Source organism: Myiozetetes cayanensis, unplaced genomic scaffold (genome assembly GCF_022539395.1).
Source record: "Myiozetetes cayanensis isolate MyiCay16 unplaced genomic scaffold, myiCay2020 scf114, whole genome shotgun sequence".
Lineage (NCBI taxonomy): Eukaryota > Metazoa > Chordata > Aves > Passeriformes > Tyrannidae > Myiozetetes > Myiozetetes cayanensis.
In genome coordinates, this window is record NW_026086760.1 from 1 (window position 1) to 17617 (window position 17617).

At 61.1% G+C, this 17617-nt stretch overlaps 1 protein-coding gene and 1 long non-coding RNA gene across 3 annotated transcripts; both read right to left on the reverse strand.

Annotated features, from left to right (window-relative positions):
- Positions 1-207: 207 nt before the first annotated feature.
- Positions 208-1387, reverse strand: LOC126635194 (uncharacterized). Of its 2 annotated transcripts, none has more exons than XR_007627572.1 (6): positions 1354-1387; positions 1178-1309; positions 962-1022; positions 876-917; positions 422-534; positions 208-276 (listed from the first exon to the last, which is right to left on the reverse strand). It is a non-coding gene; the product is annotated as an uncharacterized LOC126635194 (long non-coding RNA). The 2 variants fall into 2 exon arrangements; XR_007627573.1 differs by having other exon boundaries at positions 962-1002; positions 1053-1309.
- Positions 1388-1448: 61 nt separating this feature from the next.
- BCKDK (branched chain keto acid dehydrogenase kinase) lies at positions 1449-11744 on the reverse strand. The gene is made up of 7 exons (XM_050306146.1): positions 11635-11744; positions 8978-9046; positions 6846-6956; positions 5695-5742; positions 4141-4260; positions 3046-3144; positions 1449-1526 (listed from the first exon to the last, which is right to left on the reverse strand). The coding sequence occupies exons 2-7, from the start codon at positions 9017-9019 to the stop codon at positions 1449-1451; spliced, it is 498 nt and encodes a 165-aa protein (XP_050162103.1). The 5' UTR covers positions 9020-9046; positions 11635-11744.
- Positions 11745-17617: the final 5873 nt, after the last annotated feature.

The window sequence follows — 17617 nt, forward strand, 5'->3', positions numbered from 1 at the left end:
AGTGTCACCTCAGTGTCACCTCAGTGCCACCTCAGTGCCACCTCAGTGTCCCCTCTGTCACCCCCAGGGTCATCTGTGTCACCTCTGTCACCCCAGAGTCACCTCTGTCACCCGGGACACCCCCAGGGTCACCTGGGACACCCCTGTCACCTCAGTGTCACCCTCAGGGTCACCTGTGCCCTCCTGTCCCCTCCTGTCCCCCGGGTGCTGTCCCGTACTGGTGCTCACGGAGACTTCTGCCACCTCAGTGTCCCCTCAGTGCCACCTCAGTGTCCCCTCTGTCACCCCCGGGGTCACCTGTGTCACCCCCAGAGTCACCTGTGCCCCCTGTCCCCTGGGTGCTGTCCCGAACTGGTGCTCACAGAGACCTCTGCCACCTCAGTGTCACCTCAGTGCCACCTCAGTGTCCCCTCAGTGTCACCTCTGTCACCCCCAGGGTCACCTGTGTCACCCCTGTCACCTCAGTGTCACCCCCAGGGTCACCTGTGCCCTCCTGTCCCCTGGGTGCTGTCCCGAACTGGTGCTCACAGAGACCTCTGTCACCTCAGTGCCACCTCAGTGTCCCCTCTGTCACCCCAGGGTCACCTGTGTCACCCCCAGGGTCACCTGTGCCCTCCTGTCCCCTCCTGTCCCCCGGGTGCTGTCCCGAACTGGTGCTCACAGAGACCTCTGCCACCTCAGTGTCACCTCAGTGCCACCTCAGTGTCACCTCAGTGCCACCTCAGTGTCCCCTCAGTGTCACCTCTGTCACCCCCAGGGTCACCTGTGACACCCCTGTCACCTCAGTGTCACCCCCAGGGTCACCTGTGCCCTCCTGTGCCCTCCTGTCCCCTCCTGTCCCCCGGGTGCTGTCCCGAACTGGTGCTCACAGAGACCTCTGCCACCTCAGTGCCACCTCAGTGCCACCTCAGTGTCCCCTCAGTGTCACCTCAGTGTCACCTCAGTGCCACCTCAGTGCCACCTCAGTGTCCCCTCTGTCACCCCCAGGGTCACCTGTGTCACCTCTGTCACCCCAGGGTCACCTCTGTCACCCCCAGGGTCACCTGGGACACCCCTGTCACCTCAGTGTCACCCCCAGGGTCACCTGTCCCCTCCTGTCCCCCGGGTGCTGTCCCGAACTGGTGCTCACAGAGACCTCTGCCACCTCAGTGCCACCTCAGTGTCCCCTCAGTGTCACCTCTGTCACCCCCAGGGTCACCTGGGACACCCCTGTCACCTCAGTGTCACCCCCAGGGTCACCTGTGCCCTCCTGTCCCCTCCTGTCCCCCGGGGGCATTCCCGAACTGGTGCTCACAGAGACCTCTGTCACCTCAGTGCCCCCTCAGTGCCCCCTCAGTGCCCCCTCAGTGCCACCTCAGTGCCACCTCAGTGTCCCCTCAGTGCCCCCTCTGTCACCCCCAGGGCCTCCTACCCCCTGTGTCCCCCCCAGGTGAGGTGGGCGGGGTCTCTCACCTGGAGAAGTCCACCCACTTCTCCACCAGCTTCTTGGGGCTCATCCTGGTGCAGATGATGCCCACTGAAACCGGCTGGGGACGGCACGGGGGGTCACAGGGGGTCAGGGGGTCAGGGGGTCACAGGGGGTCGGGGGCTCGGGGGTCAGGGGTACCTGTGGGTACCCACAGACCCCATAGGGAGGGGTTTTGGGGGATGGGTTAGGGGGCAGTTTTGGGGGTCCCGGGTGATGGGTGAAGGTTTGGGGTCCCACGGGGGTTTGGGGGCAGTTTTGGGGTCCCGGGGTGATGGGTGAAGGTTTGGGGTCCCACGGGGGTTTGGGGGCAGTTTTGGGGTCCGGGTGATGGGTGAAGGTTTGGGGGTCCCACGGGGGTTTGGGGGTCCCAGAGGGGGTTTGGGGGTCCCAGAGGGGGTTTGGGGGCAGTTTTGGGGGTCCTGGGGTGATGGGTGAAGGTTTGGGGGTCCCACGGGGGTTTGGGGGTCCCAGAGGGGTTTGGGGGTCCCAGAGGGGATTTGGGGGCAGTTTTGGGGTCCCAGGGTGATGGGTGAAGGTTTGGGGTCCCACGGAGGTTTGGGGGCAGTTTTGGGGTCCTGGGGTGATGGGTGAAGGTTTGGGGGTCCCACGGGGGTTTGGGGGTCCCAGAGGGGTTTGGGGGTCCCAGAGGGAGGTTTGGGGGGCAGTTTTGGGGGTCCTGGGGTGATGGGTGAAGGTTTTGGGGTCCCACGGGAGGGTTTTGGGGAAGGGTTTGGGGACAGTTTTGGGGGTCCTGGGGTGGAGTGGGTGAAGATTTGGGGGTTTTAGGGGGTCCCCAGGGAGAGGTTTTGGGGGGTTTGGGGTCCTGGGGTGGTGGTGGGGAAGATCTGGGGGTTTTAGAGGGTCCCCAGGGAGGGTTTTGGGGGGTTGGGGGCAGTTTTGGGGGTCCTGGGGTGATGGGTGAAGGTTTTGGGGGGGTCTCCAGGAGGGGGGTTTTGGGGGCAGTTTTGGGGGTCCCAGGGTGGGGTGGGGGAAGGTTTGGGGAGTGGGGCAGGACTGGGGGTCCCGGGGTTGTTTTTTGGGGGGTGCCAGGTGGATTTTGGTGGGGTCCTGGGCAGTTTTTTGGGGAGTTCCAGGAGAGGGTTTTTGGGGGTCCCGGGGTTGTTTCTGGGGGTCCCAGGGTTCTTTTGGGGGTCCTGGGGTTGTTTTGGGGATCCTGGGGTTGTTTTTGGGGGGTCCTGAGGTTTGTTTTTGGGGGAGTTCCAAAAGAATTTCAAGGGGGTCCCAGGGTTGTTTTTGGGGGGGTCCCGGGCATGTTTTTGGGGAGTCCCAGAAGGCTTTTGGGGGTCTCAGGTGGGTTTTTGGGGGTCCCCAGGTGGGTTTTGGGGGTCCCAGGCAGGTTTTGGGGTCCCAAGATTGTTTTTGGGGGTCCCAGGCAGGTTTTGGGGGCCCCAAGATTGTTTTTGGGGGTCCCAGGTGGGTTTTGAGGGTCCCAGGTGGGTTTTTGGGGAGTCCCAGGAGAGTTTTGGGGGGTCCCAGGTGGGTTTTGAGGGTCCCAGGTGGGTTTTTGGGGGTCCCAGGTGGGTTTTGGGGACCCTGGGGGGTGTCCCAGGCCCCACCTTGTCCTCGTGCAGCGCCAGGTGATGGGTGGCCAAGAGACGCATCCCCAGCCGCGACGTCAGCGTCTTGTCCAGGAAGGGCCGCAGCAAACGCTCGTCCTGCGGGCACAGGTGGGCACAGGTGGGCTCAGGTGGGCACAGGGGACACCCAGGTGAGCTCAGGTGACCCCCAGGTGGGCACAGGTGCCATTAAGGGGTCAGGGGCACAGGGGGGATATCAGGGTCTTGTCCAGGAAGGGCCGCAGCAAACGCTCGTGCTGCGGGCACAGATGGGCACAGGTGGGCACAGGTGAGCTCAGGTGGGCTCAGGGGACACCCAGGTGAGCTCAGGTGGCCCCTAGGTGGGCACAGGTGCCATTAAGGGGTCAGGGGGCACAGGTGGGACGTGAGGGTCTCGTCCAGGAAGGGCCGCAGCAAACGCTCGTCCTGCGGGCACAGGTGGGCACAGATGGGCACAGGTGAGGTCAGGTGGGCTCAGGTGGGGTCAATGGGGGTCAGGGATGGTCAGTGGGGGTCAATGGGGGTCAGGGGGATCAGGGGGCACAGGTGGGACGTGAGGGTCTCGTCCAGGAAGGGCCGCAGCAAACGCTCGTCCTGCGGGCACAGGTGGGCTCAGGTGGGCACAGGTGAGGTCAGGTGGTTACAGGTGAGGTCAGGTGGGCACAGGTGTGGTCAGGTGGGCACAGGTGGGGTCAGTGGGGGTCAGGGATGGTCAATGGGGGTCAGGGGGATCAAGGGGCACAGGTGGGCACAGGTGGGATCAGTGGGGGTCAGGGATGGTCAGTGGGGGTCAGGGATGGTCAGTGGGGGTCAGGGATGGTCAGTGGGGGTCAGGGGCACAGGTGGGCACAGGTGAGCTCAGGTGGGGTCAGTAGGGGTCAGTGGGGGTCAGGGATGGTCAGTGGGGGTCAATGGGGGTCAGTGGGGGTCAGGGATGGTCAGTGGGGGTCAGAGATGGTCAGTGGGGGTCAGGGGGATCAGGGGGCACAGGTGGGCACAGGTGGGGTCAGTGGGGGTCAGGGATGGTCAATGGGGGTCAGGGGGATCAGGTGGGCTCAGGTGACCCCCAGGTGGGCACAGGTGTAGGGGGGGTACCTGGATGTGCCGGCGGCACTCCCGGAGCCCCTCGGCCAGCAGGGTCACGACGTCCTTGTGATCCTCCAGCAGCTGCCTCAGCAGGGAGCAGTAACGGGACTCGTCTGACTGGGACTGGATCTGGGACAGGTAAGAGTGGGACAGGTGAGACTGGGACAGGTGGGACTGGGACAGGTGAGAGTGGGACAGGTGACACAGGTGACACTGGCACAGGTGACACAGGTGGGACAGGAGGTCCTTGTGATCCTCCAGCAGCTGCCTCAGCAGGGAGCAGTAACGGGACTCGTCTGACTGGGACTGGATCTGGGGGGACAGGTGAGAGTGGGACAGGTGAGAGTGGGACAGGTGACACAGGTGGGACTGGCACAGGTGGCACAGGTGGGACAGGAGGTCCAGCAGCTGCCTCAGCAGGGAGCAGTAACGGGACTCGTCTGACTGGGACTGGATCTGGGACAGGTAAGAGGGGGACAGGTGACACTGGGACAGGTGGGACTGGGACAGGTGAGAGTGGGACAGGTGGGACTGGGACAGGTGGGACAGGAGTCCTTGTGATCCTCCAGCAGCTGCCTCAGCAGGGAGCAGTAACGGGACTCGTCTGACTGGGACTGGATCTGGGGGGACAGGGGGGACAGGTGAGACTGGGACAGGTGACACTGGGACAGGTGAGAGTGGGACAGGTGAGAGTGGGACAGGTGAGAGTGGGACAGGAGTCCTTGTGATCCTCCAGCAGCTGCCTCAGCAGGGAGCAGTAACGGGACTCGTCTGACTGGGACTGGATCTGGGGGGACAGGTGGGACTGGGACAGGTGACACAGGTGAGACAGGTGGGACAGGTGACACTGGGACAGGTGGGCAGATGAGATTGAAAAAGGTGGGACAGGTGAGACTGGGACAGGTGGGACAAGTGAGATTAGGACAGGTGGGATAGGTGGGACAGGTGGTACTAGGATAAGTGAGATTGGAACAGGTGGGACAGCTGACACAAGTGACACGGAACAGGTGAGACTGGGACAGGTGGGACAGGTGGGACAGGTGAGACTGGGACAAGTGGCACAGGTGAGACTGGGACAGGTGGGACAGGTGAGACTGGGACAGGTGGGATAGGTGGGACAAGTGGGACTGGGATAGGTGACATTGGGACAGGTGACACTAGGACAGGTGGGACATGTGACACAGGTGGGACAGGTGGCACAGGTGGGACTGGGATAGGTGACATTGGGACAGGTAACACTAGGACAGGTGGGACATGTGACACAGGTGGGACATGTGGCACAAGTGGGACTGGGACAGGTGAGATTGGGACAGGTGACACAGGTGGGACAGGTGACACAGGTGGGACTGGGACAGGTGAGATTGGGACAGGTGACACAGGTGGGACAGGTGACACAGGTGGGACATGTGACACAGGTGACATTAGAACAGGTGACACTGGGACAGGTGGGACAGGTGACACAGGTGGGACAGGTGACACAGGTAACACAGAGGTGACACACATGACACAGGTGCCCCCCAGGTGCCCCCCAGGTGCCCCCCAGGTGCCAGGGGTGCCACTCACCGGGGGGAAGTCGCTGAGTTTCTGGAAGGCCCGAATGTAGAGCTCGTGCTGGGAGGGGAGGGGAACAGGGTCAGACATTTTGGGGACCCCCCTGGAACATTGGGGACCCCCTAAAATTTTGGGGACACCCCTCAGACATTGGGGACCCCCTTGACCTCGGGGACCTCTCAAAATTTTGGGGACCCCCCTGGACATTGGGGACCCCCCAAAATTTTGGGGACCCCCCTCACACATTGGGGACCCATCTGGACTTTGGGGACCCCTCAAAACTTTGGGGACCCCCCCAAGATTTTGGGGAACCCCCTTAGATCTTTGGGATCCCCTGAGATTTTGAGGACGCCCCCCCCTGGACTTTGCGGACCCCCTGAGATTTTGGGGACCCCCCACGATTTTGGGGACCCCCAAGATTTTGGGGACTCCCCCCAAGATTTTGGGGACACCCCTAGACATTGGGAACCCCCTGAGATTTTGGTGACCCCCCTGGACTTGGGGGATCCTCCCCAATTTTGGGGACACCCCCTGGAACATTGGGGACCCCCTAAAATTTTGGGGACCCCCCTCAGACACTGGGGACCCCCGTGGACACTGGGGACCCCCCAAAATTTTGGGGACCCCCCTCAGACATTGGGGACCCACCTGGAACATTGGGGACCCCCTCAAAATTTTGGGGACCCCCTGGGTATTGGTTCTTGAGTCTCTGGATTCCATGGGGGCCCCCTGGAATTTTGGGCTCCCCTCCCTAATTTTGGGGTCCCCCCCAATAATTTTGGGGTCCCCCCCCCTGGTTCTGGGGATCAGCTGATGAAGGGCAGGTTGTGGAACCCCCGGAGCCCGTGGGTGTCCCCCTGGGAATTTTGAGTTTCCCCTCCAAATTTTGGGGTCTCCCAGGACATTTTGGGTTTCCCCTCTAATTCTGGGGTTCCCCCCTAATTCTGGGGTCCCCCATAATAATTTTGGGGTCCCCCCAGGTTCTGGGGACCAGCTGATGAAGGGCAGGTTCCGAAATCCCTGGACCCCGTGGGTGCCCCCCTGGGAATTTTTGGGTTCCCCCCGGGGTTTTTGGGCTCCCCCCCCTAATTTTGGGCTCCCCCCCCTAATTTTGGGGTCCCCCTGGGATTTTTGGGGTCCCCCTGGGGGTTTTGGGGACCCACCACGTGGAGGATGGTGGGGTTGCAGCCGATGATGAAGGGCAGGTTCCGAAACCCCCGGATCCGGTGGGCGATCCTGACCGGCAGCTCCTGCTGCAGGTACCGAGCGCTCTTCTGTTTCGGGGACAAAAACGGGGGGGCAAAAAGTGAATTTGGGGACCCCCCCCCCACACCCAGGGAGACCCCTAAAGGTAATGAGACCTCCCCCCAAAATGGTGGGGTTCTCCCCAAAAAAAGGGGACCCCCAAATATTGGAGTTGACCCCCCCAAAAAAATTGGGGTCGCCCCAAACCAAGGAACTCTTCCCCAAAATTTTGGGGTGTCCCCCCCAAATATTGGGGTCCCCCTCAAGAACCTGGGAACCCCCCCCAGATATTGGGGTTACTCCCAAATATTGGGGTCCCCCTCAAGAACCTGGGACCTCTCAAATATTGGGGTCAACCCCCTAAATATTGGGGTCCCCCTCAAGAACCCGGGACCCCCCCAAATATTGGGGTCCCCCTCCCAAATATTGGGATCCCCCCACAAACAAGACACCCCCCCAAATATTGGGGTTACTCCCAAATATTGGGGTCCCCCTCAAGAACCTGGGACCCCCCCCCCAAATATTGGGGTCCCCCTCAAACAAGAAACCCCCCCAATTATTGGGGTGACTCCCAAATATTGGGGTGCCCCTCAAGAACCTGGGACCCATCAAATATTGGGGTCAACCCTCCAAATACTGGGGTCCCCCCATAAACAAGAGACCCTCCCAAATATTGGGGTCACTCCCAAATATTGGGGTCCCCCTCAAGAACCTGGGACCCCTCCAAATATTGGGGTCCCCCTCAAAGCAGACAGCCCCCCCATATGGGGTTCCCCCTCCAAATTTGGGGTTCCCCCAACTCCTGTTCCCCCCCCAATTTTAGGAGCCCCCCCACCCCTTTTACCCTCCCAAAATCCCCCAAAATTGGGGTCCTCCCAACCCCTTTCCCCCCCCAAATTTGGGGTCCCCCCAACCCCTGTTCCCTCCCCCAATTTTAGGACCCCCACCCCCTTTCCACCTCAAAACCCCCAAATTTGGGGTCCCCCACCCCTTTACCCCTCAAAACCCCCCAAATTTGGGGTCCCCCCAGCCCTGTTCCCTCCCCAGTTTTAGGAGCACCCCAAACCTCCAAATTTGGGGTCCCCCAACCCCTTTCCCCCAAAACCCCCAAATTTGGGGTCCCCACAACCCCTTTCCCCCAAAAACTCCCCAAATTTGGGGTCCCCACAACCCCTGTTCCCTCCCCTCCAATATTAGAATCCCCCACCCCTTTCCCCCCCAAAATCCCCCAAATTTGGGGTCCCCCAACCCCTTTACCCCCTCAAAACCCTCAAATTTGGGGTCCCCCAACCCCTTCCCCCCAAAAACCCCCAAATTTGGGGTCCCCACAACCCCTTACCTCCCATAAAAAAACCCCAAATTTGGGGTCCCCCAACCCCTTTCCCCCAAAAACCCCAAATTTGGGGTCCCCACAACCCTTTCCCCCACAAAACCCCCAAATTTGGGGTCCCCACAACCCTTTCCCCAAAAACCCCCAAATTTGGGGTCCCCCAACCCCTGTTCCCCCCAATTTTAGGACCCCCACCCCCTTTCCACCTCAAAAACCCCCAAATTTGGGGTCCCCCAACCCCTTACCCCCAAAAACCCCAAATTTAGGGTCCCCAACCCTTTCCCCCCAAAAACCCCAAATTTGGGGTCCTCCCAACCCCTTATCCCCCATTAAAAACCCCAAATTTGGGGTCCCCCAACCCCTTTCCCCCAAAAACCCCCAAATTTGGGTCCCCCAACCCCTGTTCCCTCCCCAATTTTAGGACCCCCACCCCCTTTCCACCTCAAAAACCCCCAAATTTGGGGTCCCCAACCCCTTTCCCCAAAAACCCCCCTAAATTTGGGGTCCCCCAACCCCTGTTCCCTCCCCCAGTTTTAGGACCTCCCCACACCTTTCCCCCAAAATCCCCCAAATTTAGGGTCCCCCCTTTCCCCCAAATTTGGGGTCTCCCCACCCCTTTTACCCCTCAAACCCCCCAAATTTGAGGTCCCCCAACCCCTGTTCCCCTCCCCCAATTTTAGGACCCCCACCCTTTACCCCCAAATTTAGGGTGCCCCTCACCAGGATGTGGCTGCCGTCCTGGGAGCGCCCCGAGTACAACATCGTGGTGGGCGTGAGACGAACAGAGGGCTGCAGGGACACCGAAACTGGGGTGACTGGGAGCACTGGGAGGGACTGGGAGGGCATTGGGGGGCACTGGGAGGGGATTGGGAGGCACTGGGAGCACCCCAAGTACATCGTGGTGGGCGTGAGACGAACAGAGGGCTGTGGGGACACCGAAACTGGGGTGACTGGGAGCACTGGGAGCCACTGGGAGGGACTGGGAGGGGACTGGGGGGCACTGGGAGGGGATTGGGGAGCACTGGGAGGGATTGGGGGGCACTGGGAGAGACTGGGAAGGGAGTGGGGGACACTGGGGTTGCACTGGGCATACTGGGAGGGGGTTACTGGTGTCCCTGGTGACACTGGGGGCACACTGGGCATACTGGGACGGGGTTACTGGTGTCCCTGGGGGTGCACTGAGCATACTGGGAGGGGGATACTGGTGTCCCTGGTGTCACTGGGGGCATACTGGGAGAGGGTTGCTGGTGTCCAACTGGGGTGCACTGGGCATACTGGGAGGGGGTTACTGGTGTCCCTGGGGGTGCACTGGGCATACTGGGAGGGGGTCCCTGGTGTCCCTGGGGGTGCACTGGGCATACTGGGAGGGGGTTACTGGTGTCCCTGGTGTCCCTGGAGTTGCACTGGGCATACTGGGAGGGGGTTACTGGTGTCCCTGGAGTTGCACTGGGCATACTGGGAGGGGGTTACTGGTGTCACTGGTGTCACTGGGGCATACTGGGAGGGTCCTGGTGTCCCTGGGGTGCACTGGGGACACTGGGAGGGGTTACAGTGTCCATGGTGTCCCTGGAGTGCACTGGGCAGGCTGGGAGGGTCACTGTGTCCTGGTGTCACTGGGAGCATACTGGGAAGGGTTACTGGTGTCACTGGTGTCACTGGGGTGCACTGGGCATGACTGGGAGGGGGTGCCCTGGTGTCCCTGAGTGTCACTGGTGGGCATACTGGGAAGGGGTTACTGGGTGTCACCTGGTGTCACTGGGGTGCACTGGGGCATACTGGGAGGGGTCCCTGGTGTCCCTGGTGACTGGGCACTGGGAGGGCACTGGGACTGGGACTGGGGTACTGGGAGGCTGGTGTCACTGGTGTCACTGGGGTGCACTGGGCATACTGGGAGGGCGTTACTGGTGTCCCTGGTGTCACTGGGGGCATACTGGGAGGGGATACTGGTGTCACTGGTGTCACTGGGGGCATACTGGGAGGGGTTACTGGTGTCCCTGGTGTCACTGCACTGGGCATACTGAGCTGGAGGGCGTTACTGGCGTCCTGGTGTCCCTGGTGTCACTGGGGGCATACTGGGAGGGCGTTACTGGTGTCCCTGGTGTCCCTGGAGTTGCACTGGGCATACTGGGAGGGGGTTACTGGTGTCACTGGTGTCCCTGGGGGCATACTGGGAGGGGGTTACTGGTGTCACTGGTGTCACTGGTGTCCCTGGGGGCATACTGGGAGGGGGTTACTGGTGTCACTGGTGTCCCTGGTGTCACTGGGGGCATACTGGGAGGGGGATACTGGTGTCCCTGGTGTCACTGGGGACATACTGGGAGGGGGTTACTGGTGTCACTGGTGTCCCTGGGGGTGCACTGTGCATACTGGGAGGGCGTTACTGGTGTCACTGGTGTCCCTGGAGTTGCACTGGGCATACTGGGAGGGGGTTACTGGTGTCCCTGGTGTCACTGGGGGCATACTGGGAGGGGGTCCCTGGTGTCCCTGGGGGTGCACTGGGCATACTGGGAGGGGGTCCCTGGTGTCACTGGGGGCATACTGGGAGGGGGTTCCTGGTGTCCCTGGTGTCCCTGGGGGTGCACTGGACATACTGGGAGGGGTTACTGGTGTCCCTGGTGACACTAGGGACACACTGGGCATACTGGGACGGGGATACTGGTGTCCCTGGTGTCCCTGGGGGTGCACTGGGCATACTGGGAGGGGGTTACTGGCGTCCCTGGAGTCACTGGGGGCATACTGGGAAGGGGTTACTGGTGTCCCTGGTGTCACTGGGGTGCACTGGGCATACTGGGAGGGGGTCCCTGGTGTCCCTGGGGGTGCACTGGGCATACTGGGAGGGGGTTACTGGTGTCCCTGGTGTCCCTGGGGGTGCACTGGGCATACTGGGAGGGGGTCACTGGTGTCACTGGGTGTGCACTGGGCATACTGGGAGGGGGTCCCTGGTGTCCCTGGGGGTGCACTGGGCATACTGGGAGGGGGATACTGGTGTCACTGGGGGTGCACTGGGCATACTGGGAGGGGGTTACTGGCGTCCCTGGAGTCACTGGGGGCATACTGGGACGGGGTTACTGGTGTCCCTGGTGTCACTGGGGGTGCACTGGGCATACTGGGAGGGGGTCCCTGGTGTCCCTGGGGGTGCACTGGGCATACTGGGAGGGGGTTACTGGTGTCACTGGGGGCATACTGGGAGGGGGTTACTGGTGTCCCTGGGGGTGCACTGGGCATACTGGGAGGGGGTCCCTGGTGTCCCTGGTGTCCCTGGGGGTGCACTGGGCATACTGGGACAGGGTCCCTGGTGTTACTGGGGGCATACTGAGCATACTGGGAGGGGGTTACTGGTGTCACTGGTGCCACTGGTGCCCCGCCGGGGCGCTGACCTTGTCGGCGGCGGCGTCGATGGCGGGCTGGTGGTAGAAGGAGGTGACGGCCTTGGAGCGCTCCCGGGCCAGGGGGGACAGCGGGGACGACAGCGGGGACAGAGGGGGAGGGGACAGAGGGGGAGGGGACAGGGGGACGCCCCTGCGCTCTGATCGGCGGCGCCGCGCACGGGGAGGGGCGGGGGGAGGGGCGGCCACGCCCCCAACCTGGGACCCCCCAGCACCCGCCGAAACATCTCCTGGAAGGAGGGGACACTAGGGTGAGACCCCCACCCCCAAAATATGGGTGAGACCCCACCACTAGAGACCCCCAGCACCCGCCGAAACATCTCCTGGGGGGGGAACACAGGGTGAGACCCCCACCCCAAAATCTGGGTGAGACCCCCACCCTGAGACCCCCCAGCACCCACTGAAACATCTCCTGGGGGGGACACAGGGTGAGACCCCCACCCCAAAATATGGGTGAGACCCCCACCCTGAGACCCCCAGCACCCACTGAAACATCTCCTGGGGGTGACACAGGGTGAGACCCCACCCCAAGAACCCACCCAGCACCCGCCAAACATCTCCTGGGGGCAGGACAGTGAGACCCCCACCCCAAAATATGGGTGAGACCCCCACCCTGAGACCCCCCAGCACCCACCAAAACATCTCCTGGAAGGGGGGGACACAGGGTGAGACCCCCACCCCAAAATCTGGGTGAGACCCCCACCCTGAGATCCCCACCCTGAGACCCCCCAGCACCCGCCAAAACATCTCCTGGAAGGGGGGGACACAGGGTGAGACCCCCACCCCAAAATATGGGTGAGACCCCCAATCTGAGACCCCCCAGCACCCACTGAAACATCTCCTGGAAGGGGGGACTACAGGGTGAGACCCCCACCCTAAAATACATGGGTGAGACCCCCAATCTGAGACCCCACCTGAGACACCCACACTGAGACATCTCCTGGCTCTGGGATGACACTGAGGTGAGACCCCCACCCCAAAATCTGGGTGAGACCACCCAATCCCTGAGACCCCCAGCACCCACTGAAACATCTCCTGGAGGGGGACACAGGGTGAGACCCCACCCAAAAACATGGGTGAGACCCCCACCCTGAGACCCCCACCCTGAGACCCCCAGCCACTGAAACATCTCCTGGGAGGTGGGACACAGGGTGAGACCCCCACCCCAAAATATGGGTGAGACCCCCACCCTGAGACCCCCCAGCACCCACTGAAACATCTCCTGGGGGGGTGACACAGGGTGAGACCCCCACCCCAAAATCTGGGTGAGACCCCCACCCTGAGACCCCCCAGCACCCGCCGAAACATCTCCTGGAAGGGGGGGACACAGGGTGAGACCCCCACCCCAAAAACCCCCCAGCACCCGCCAAAACATCTCCTGGAAGGGGGGGACACAGGGTGAGACCCCCACCCCAAAATATGGGTGAGACCCCCAATCTGAGACCCCCCAGCACCCACTGAAACATCTCCTGGAAGGGGGGGACACACAGGGTGAGACCCCCACTCTGAGACCCCCACCCTGAGACCCCCAAAACCCCCACCCGGAGACCCCCAAACCCCCCGAGACCCCCAAAACCCCAAACTGAGACCCCCAAAACACCCACCCTGGGACCCCCCAGCACCCGCTGAAACATCTCCTGGGGGGGGAGACACACAGGGTGAGACCCCCACCCCAAAATATGGATGAGACCCCCACACTGAGACCCCCCAAAACCCCCACCCTGAGACCCCCAGCACCCGCCGAAACATCTCCTGGGGAGGGACAGGGACAGGGTGAGACCCCCACCCTGAGACCCCCAAAACCCCCACTCTGAGACCCCAACCCCCCCACTGAGACCCCCAAAACCCCCCACTGAGACCCCCAAAACCCCACACTGAGACCCCCAAAACCCCACACTGAGACCCCAAAACCCCCCACTGAGACCCCCAAAACCCCACACTGAGACCCCCAAGCCCCCCACTGAGACCCCCAAAACCCCCACACTGAGACCCCCAAAACCCCCACCCTGAGACCCCCCAAATTTGTCACGGCACCTCCTGGCGGGGGAGGGTGGATTTTGAGGGGAGAAATTAGAGGGGTGGGACCCCACGCTGAGACATTTTGGGGCACCCTCTCCCCTAATTTTGGGGTGTCCCCCCCTGGAATTTTAGGTTCCCCCCCCCGGAATTTTGGGGTCCTCCCCATAACCTTAACCCCCTTTTCCCCTCGAAGTCCCCCCAAAAAATGGGTCCCAGAAGGTCCAGAACCCCTTTTTTCCCATCAAAACACCCCAAAAAGGGCTTCAGGACCCTCTTTTTCCCAAAAAACACCCCAAAATTGCTCCAGGACCCCCTTTTCTTCCCAAAACACCCCAGAAAGGGCTTCAGAACCCCAAAAAACACCCCAGAATCGCACCACGACCCCCTTTTCCCTTCAAAACATCCCAAAAATACCTTCAGTTCCCCCCTTCCCCCTCAAAACACCCCAAAATTGGTCCATGAGCCCCTTTTCCCCTCAGAACCCCCCAAAATCGCATCCCAGGTGTCCCAAACCCCCCCTTTTCCCCTCAGAATTCCCTCAAAAACAAACCCCAAAAGCTCCAGGACCTCCTTTTTCCCCTCAGAGTTCCCCCCCCAAAAAAGGTCCCAGAAGATCCAGGTCCCCTCTTTTCTCCTCAAAACATCCCAAAAAACCACTCCAGACCCCCCTTTTCCTCTCAGAACCCCCAAAAACGTCCCAGATGTCCCAGATCCGCCTTTTTCCCTCAGAACCCCCCCCCCAAAAAAGAACTCCAGGACTCCTTTTTTCCCTCATAACACCCGACAAAAACACTCCAGACCCCCTTTTTCCTCTCACAACCCTCAAGAAAGGGCTCCAGGACTCCTTTTTTCCCTCATAACACCCCAAAAAAACACTCCAGCCCCCTTTCCCCTCTGAACCTCCCCAAAAAAAGGGCTTCAGGACTCCTTTTTTCCCTCATAACACCCCAAAAAAACACTCCAGCCCCCCTTTTTTCCCCTCAGAACCTCCCCAAAAAAAGGGCTTCAGGACTCCTTTTTTCCCTCATAACACCCCAAAAAACCACTCCAAACCCCCTTTTTTCCCCTCAGAACCCCCCCAAAACCGCCCCCTTTGCCCCTCCCCGTGTCCCCTCAGTGTCCCCCCCAAAAAAGGGCTCCAGGACTCCTTTTTCCCCTCAAAACACCCCAAAAATCCCACTCCAGCCTCCTATTTCCCCTCAGAACCCCCCAAAACCGCCCCCTTTGCCCCTCCCCGTGTCCCCTCAGTGTGCCCCCCAAAAAAGGGCTCCAAAACTCCCTTTTCCCCTCAAAATAACCCAAAAACTCCACTCCAGAGCCCCCTTTTCCCCTCAGAACCCCCAAAAAGGGTTCCAGGAATCCTTTTTCCCCTCATAACACCCCAAAAAACCACTCCAGAGCCCCCTTTTCCCCTCAGAACCCCCCCAAAACCGCCCCCTTTGCCCCTCCCCGTGTCCCCTCAGTGTCCCCGCAAAAAAGGGCTCCAAAACTCCCTTTCCCCTCAAAATAACCCAAAACCCCACTCCTGACCCCTTTTTCCCCTCAGAACCCCCCAAAACCGCCCCCTTTGCCCGCCCTCTGTGTCCCTCCCCCCACCCTGTCCGCGGTGTCCGAACCCCCCATTTTTCCTCACTTTTTCCTTCATTTTCCCCCCAAAAAAACCCTTTAGGGACCCCCAAACCCCTCACGAGGACCCCAAAATTCCCCCTTTTCCCCCCCAAAATCCCCCCCCTCACGAACCAGCGGCCGCGGGGCCTCCGCGACCCCTCCCCGGGCTCTGCCGAAAATGGACTCGTCCAGTTCCCGCCCCGGGGCCTGTGTTTGTCCCTTCCCCCCCCCTCTCCCCCCCGCGTTCCCCTCAGGGTGGTACGGCCCGAACTCGTTCCCGCCCTTTCTCCCCCCCCCGGCGCGCGCCGTGAGGGGCGGGGCTGGAAATGGCGGGAAATAAACGGGGAGTGGCGGGAAAAAAACGGCGCCCCCTGGCGGCGAAAGGAGGGAAATGGAAAGGGGGGGGGACCCCCAAATCTCTGCGACCCCTCTTTTGGGGGGGGATAAAGGGGGTCACGGCCCCTTTTTGGGGGGTCCCAGATCCATTTTTGGGGGTCCCAGATCCAATTTTTGGGGGTCCCCAAGCCCATTTTGGGGGGTCCCACACCCATTTTGGGGGTTGCAAGCCCAATTTATGGGGTCCCACATCCATTTTTGGGGGGTCCCAGATCCATTTTTGGTGGTCCCAGATCAATTTTTGGGGGTCCCAGTTCCATTTTGGGGGTCCCAGATCCATTTCGGGAGTCTCCAAACCCATTTTGGGGGTCCCAGAACCATTTCTGGTGGCCCCAAATCCGTTTTTAGGGGTCCTTAAGCCCATTTTAGGGGTCCCCAGCCCATTTTTTGGGGGTCCCAGCCCATTTTTGGGGGGTCCCAGTTCCATTTTTGGGGATCCCAGCTCCATTTTGGGGGTTCCTAGCCCATTTTGGGGGTCCCAGATCCATTTTGGGGGTTCCCAGCCCAATTTTGGTGGTCCCAGACCCATTTTTGGGGGTCCCAGATCCATTTTTGGGGATCCCAGCTCCATTTTGGGGGTTCCTAGCCCATTTTGGGGGTCCCAGTTCCATTTTTGGGGGTCCCCAAACCCATTTTGGGGGTCCCAGGCCCAGGGTTGGGGGTCCCAGATCCATTTTTGGGGGTCCCAGATCCATTTTGGGGGTTCCCAGATCCATTTTTGGGGGTCCCAGATCCATTTTGGGGGTTCCCAGATCCATTTTTGGGGGTCCCAGATCCATTTTTGAGGGTTCCCAGCCCATTTTCGGGGTCCCAGATCCATTTCTGGGGGTCCCAGCTCCATTTTTGGGGGTCCCAGCTCCATTTTGGGGGTCCCCAGCCCATTTTGGGGGTCTCAGGCACTTCCAGGTGGGTTTCACGTGGTTTTTAATGATCCCCAGCCCGGGTTTCGGTGGTCCCAGAGCCATTTTTGGGGGTCTCAGGCACTTTTGGGTGAGGTTCAGACAGTTTTGGGGGGTCCCCAGCCCATTTTGGGGGTCCCCAGCCCATTCCTGGGGGTCTCAGGCAGCTTTTTGGGGGTCTCAGGCAGCTTTAGGTGCAGTTCAGGCAGTTTTTGGTGCTCCCAGACCCATTTTCGGGGGTCCCAGGGCCATTTTTGGGGGTCCCAGAGCCTTTTTGGGGGTCCCAGGGCCATTTTTGGGGGTCCCAGGGCCATTTTTGGGGGTCCCCAGCCCATTCCTGGGGGTCTCAGGTGGGTTTTGGGGGGGTCTCAGGCAGCTTTAGGTGCAGTTCAGGCAGTTTTTGATACTCCCCAGTCCATTTTCGGGGGTCCCAGAGCCATTTTTGGGGGTCCCAGAGCCTTTTTGGGGGTCCCAGGGCCATTTTTGGGGGTCCCAGACCCATTTTTGGGGGTCTCAGGCAGGTTTTCAGGGGTCTCAGGTGGCTTTTGGGGGGTCTCAGGCAGCTTTAGGTGCAATTCAGGCAGGTCTTGATGCTCCCCAGCGCATTCCTGGGGGTCCTAGACCCATTTTTGGGGGTCCCCAGCCCATTCCTGGGGGTTCCAGGGCCATTTTTGGGGGTCCCCAGCCCATTCCTGGGGGTCCCAGGGCCATTTTTGGGGGTCCCCAGCCCATTCCTGGGGGTCTCAGGTGGGTTTTGGGGGGGTCTCAGGCAGCTTTAGGTGCAATTCAGGCAGGTCTTGATGTTCCCCAGCCCATTTTTGGGGGTCCCAGACCCATTTTTGGGGGTCCCCAGCCCATTCCTGGGGGTCTCAGGTGGGCTTTGGGGGGGTCTCAGGCAGCTTTAGGTGCAGTTCAGCCAGTTTTTGGTGCTCCCAGACCCATTTTCGGGGGTCCCAGGGCCATTTTTGGGGGTCCCAGAGCCATTTTTGGGGGTCCCAGGGCCATTTTTGGGGGTCCCCAGCCCATTCCTGGGGGTCTCAGGCAGCTTTTTG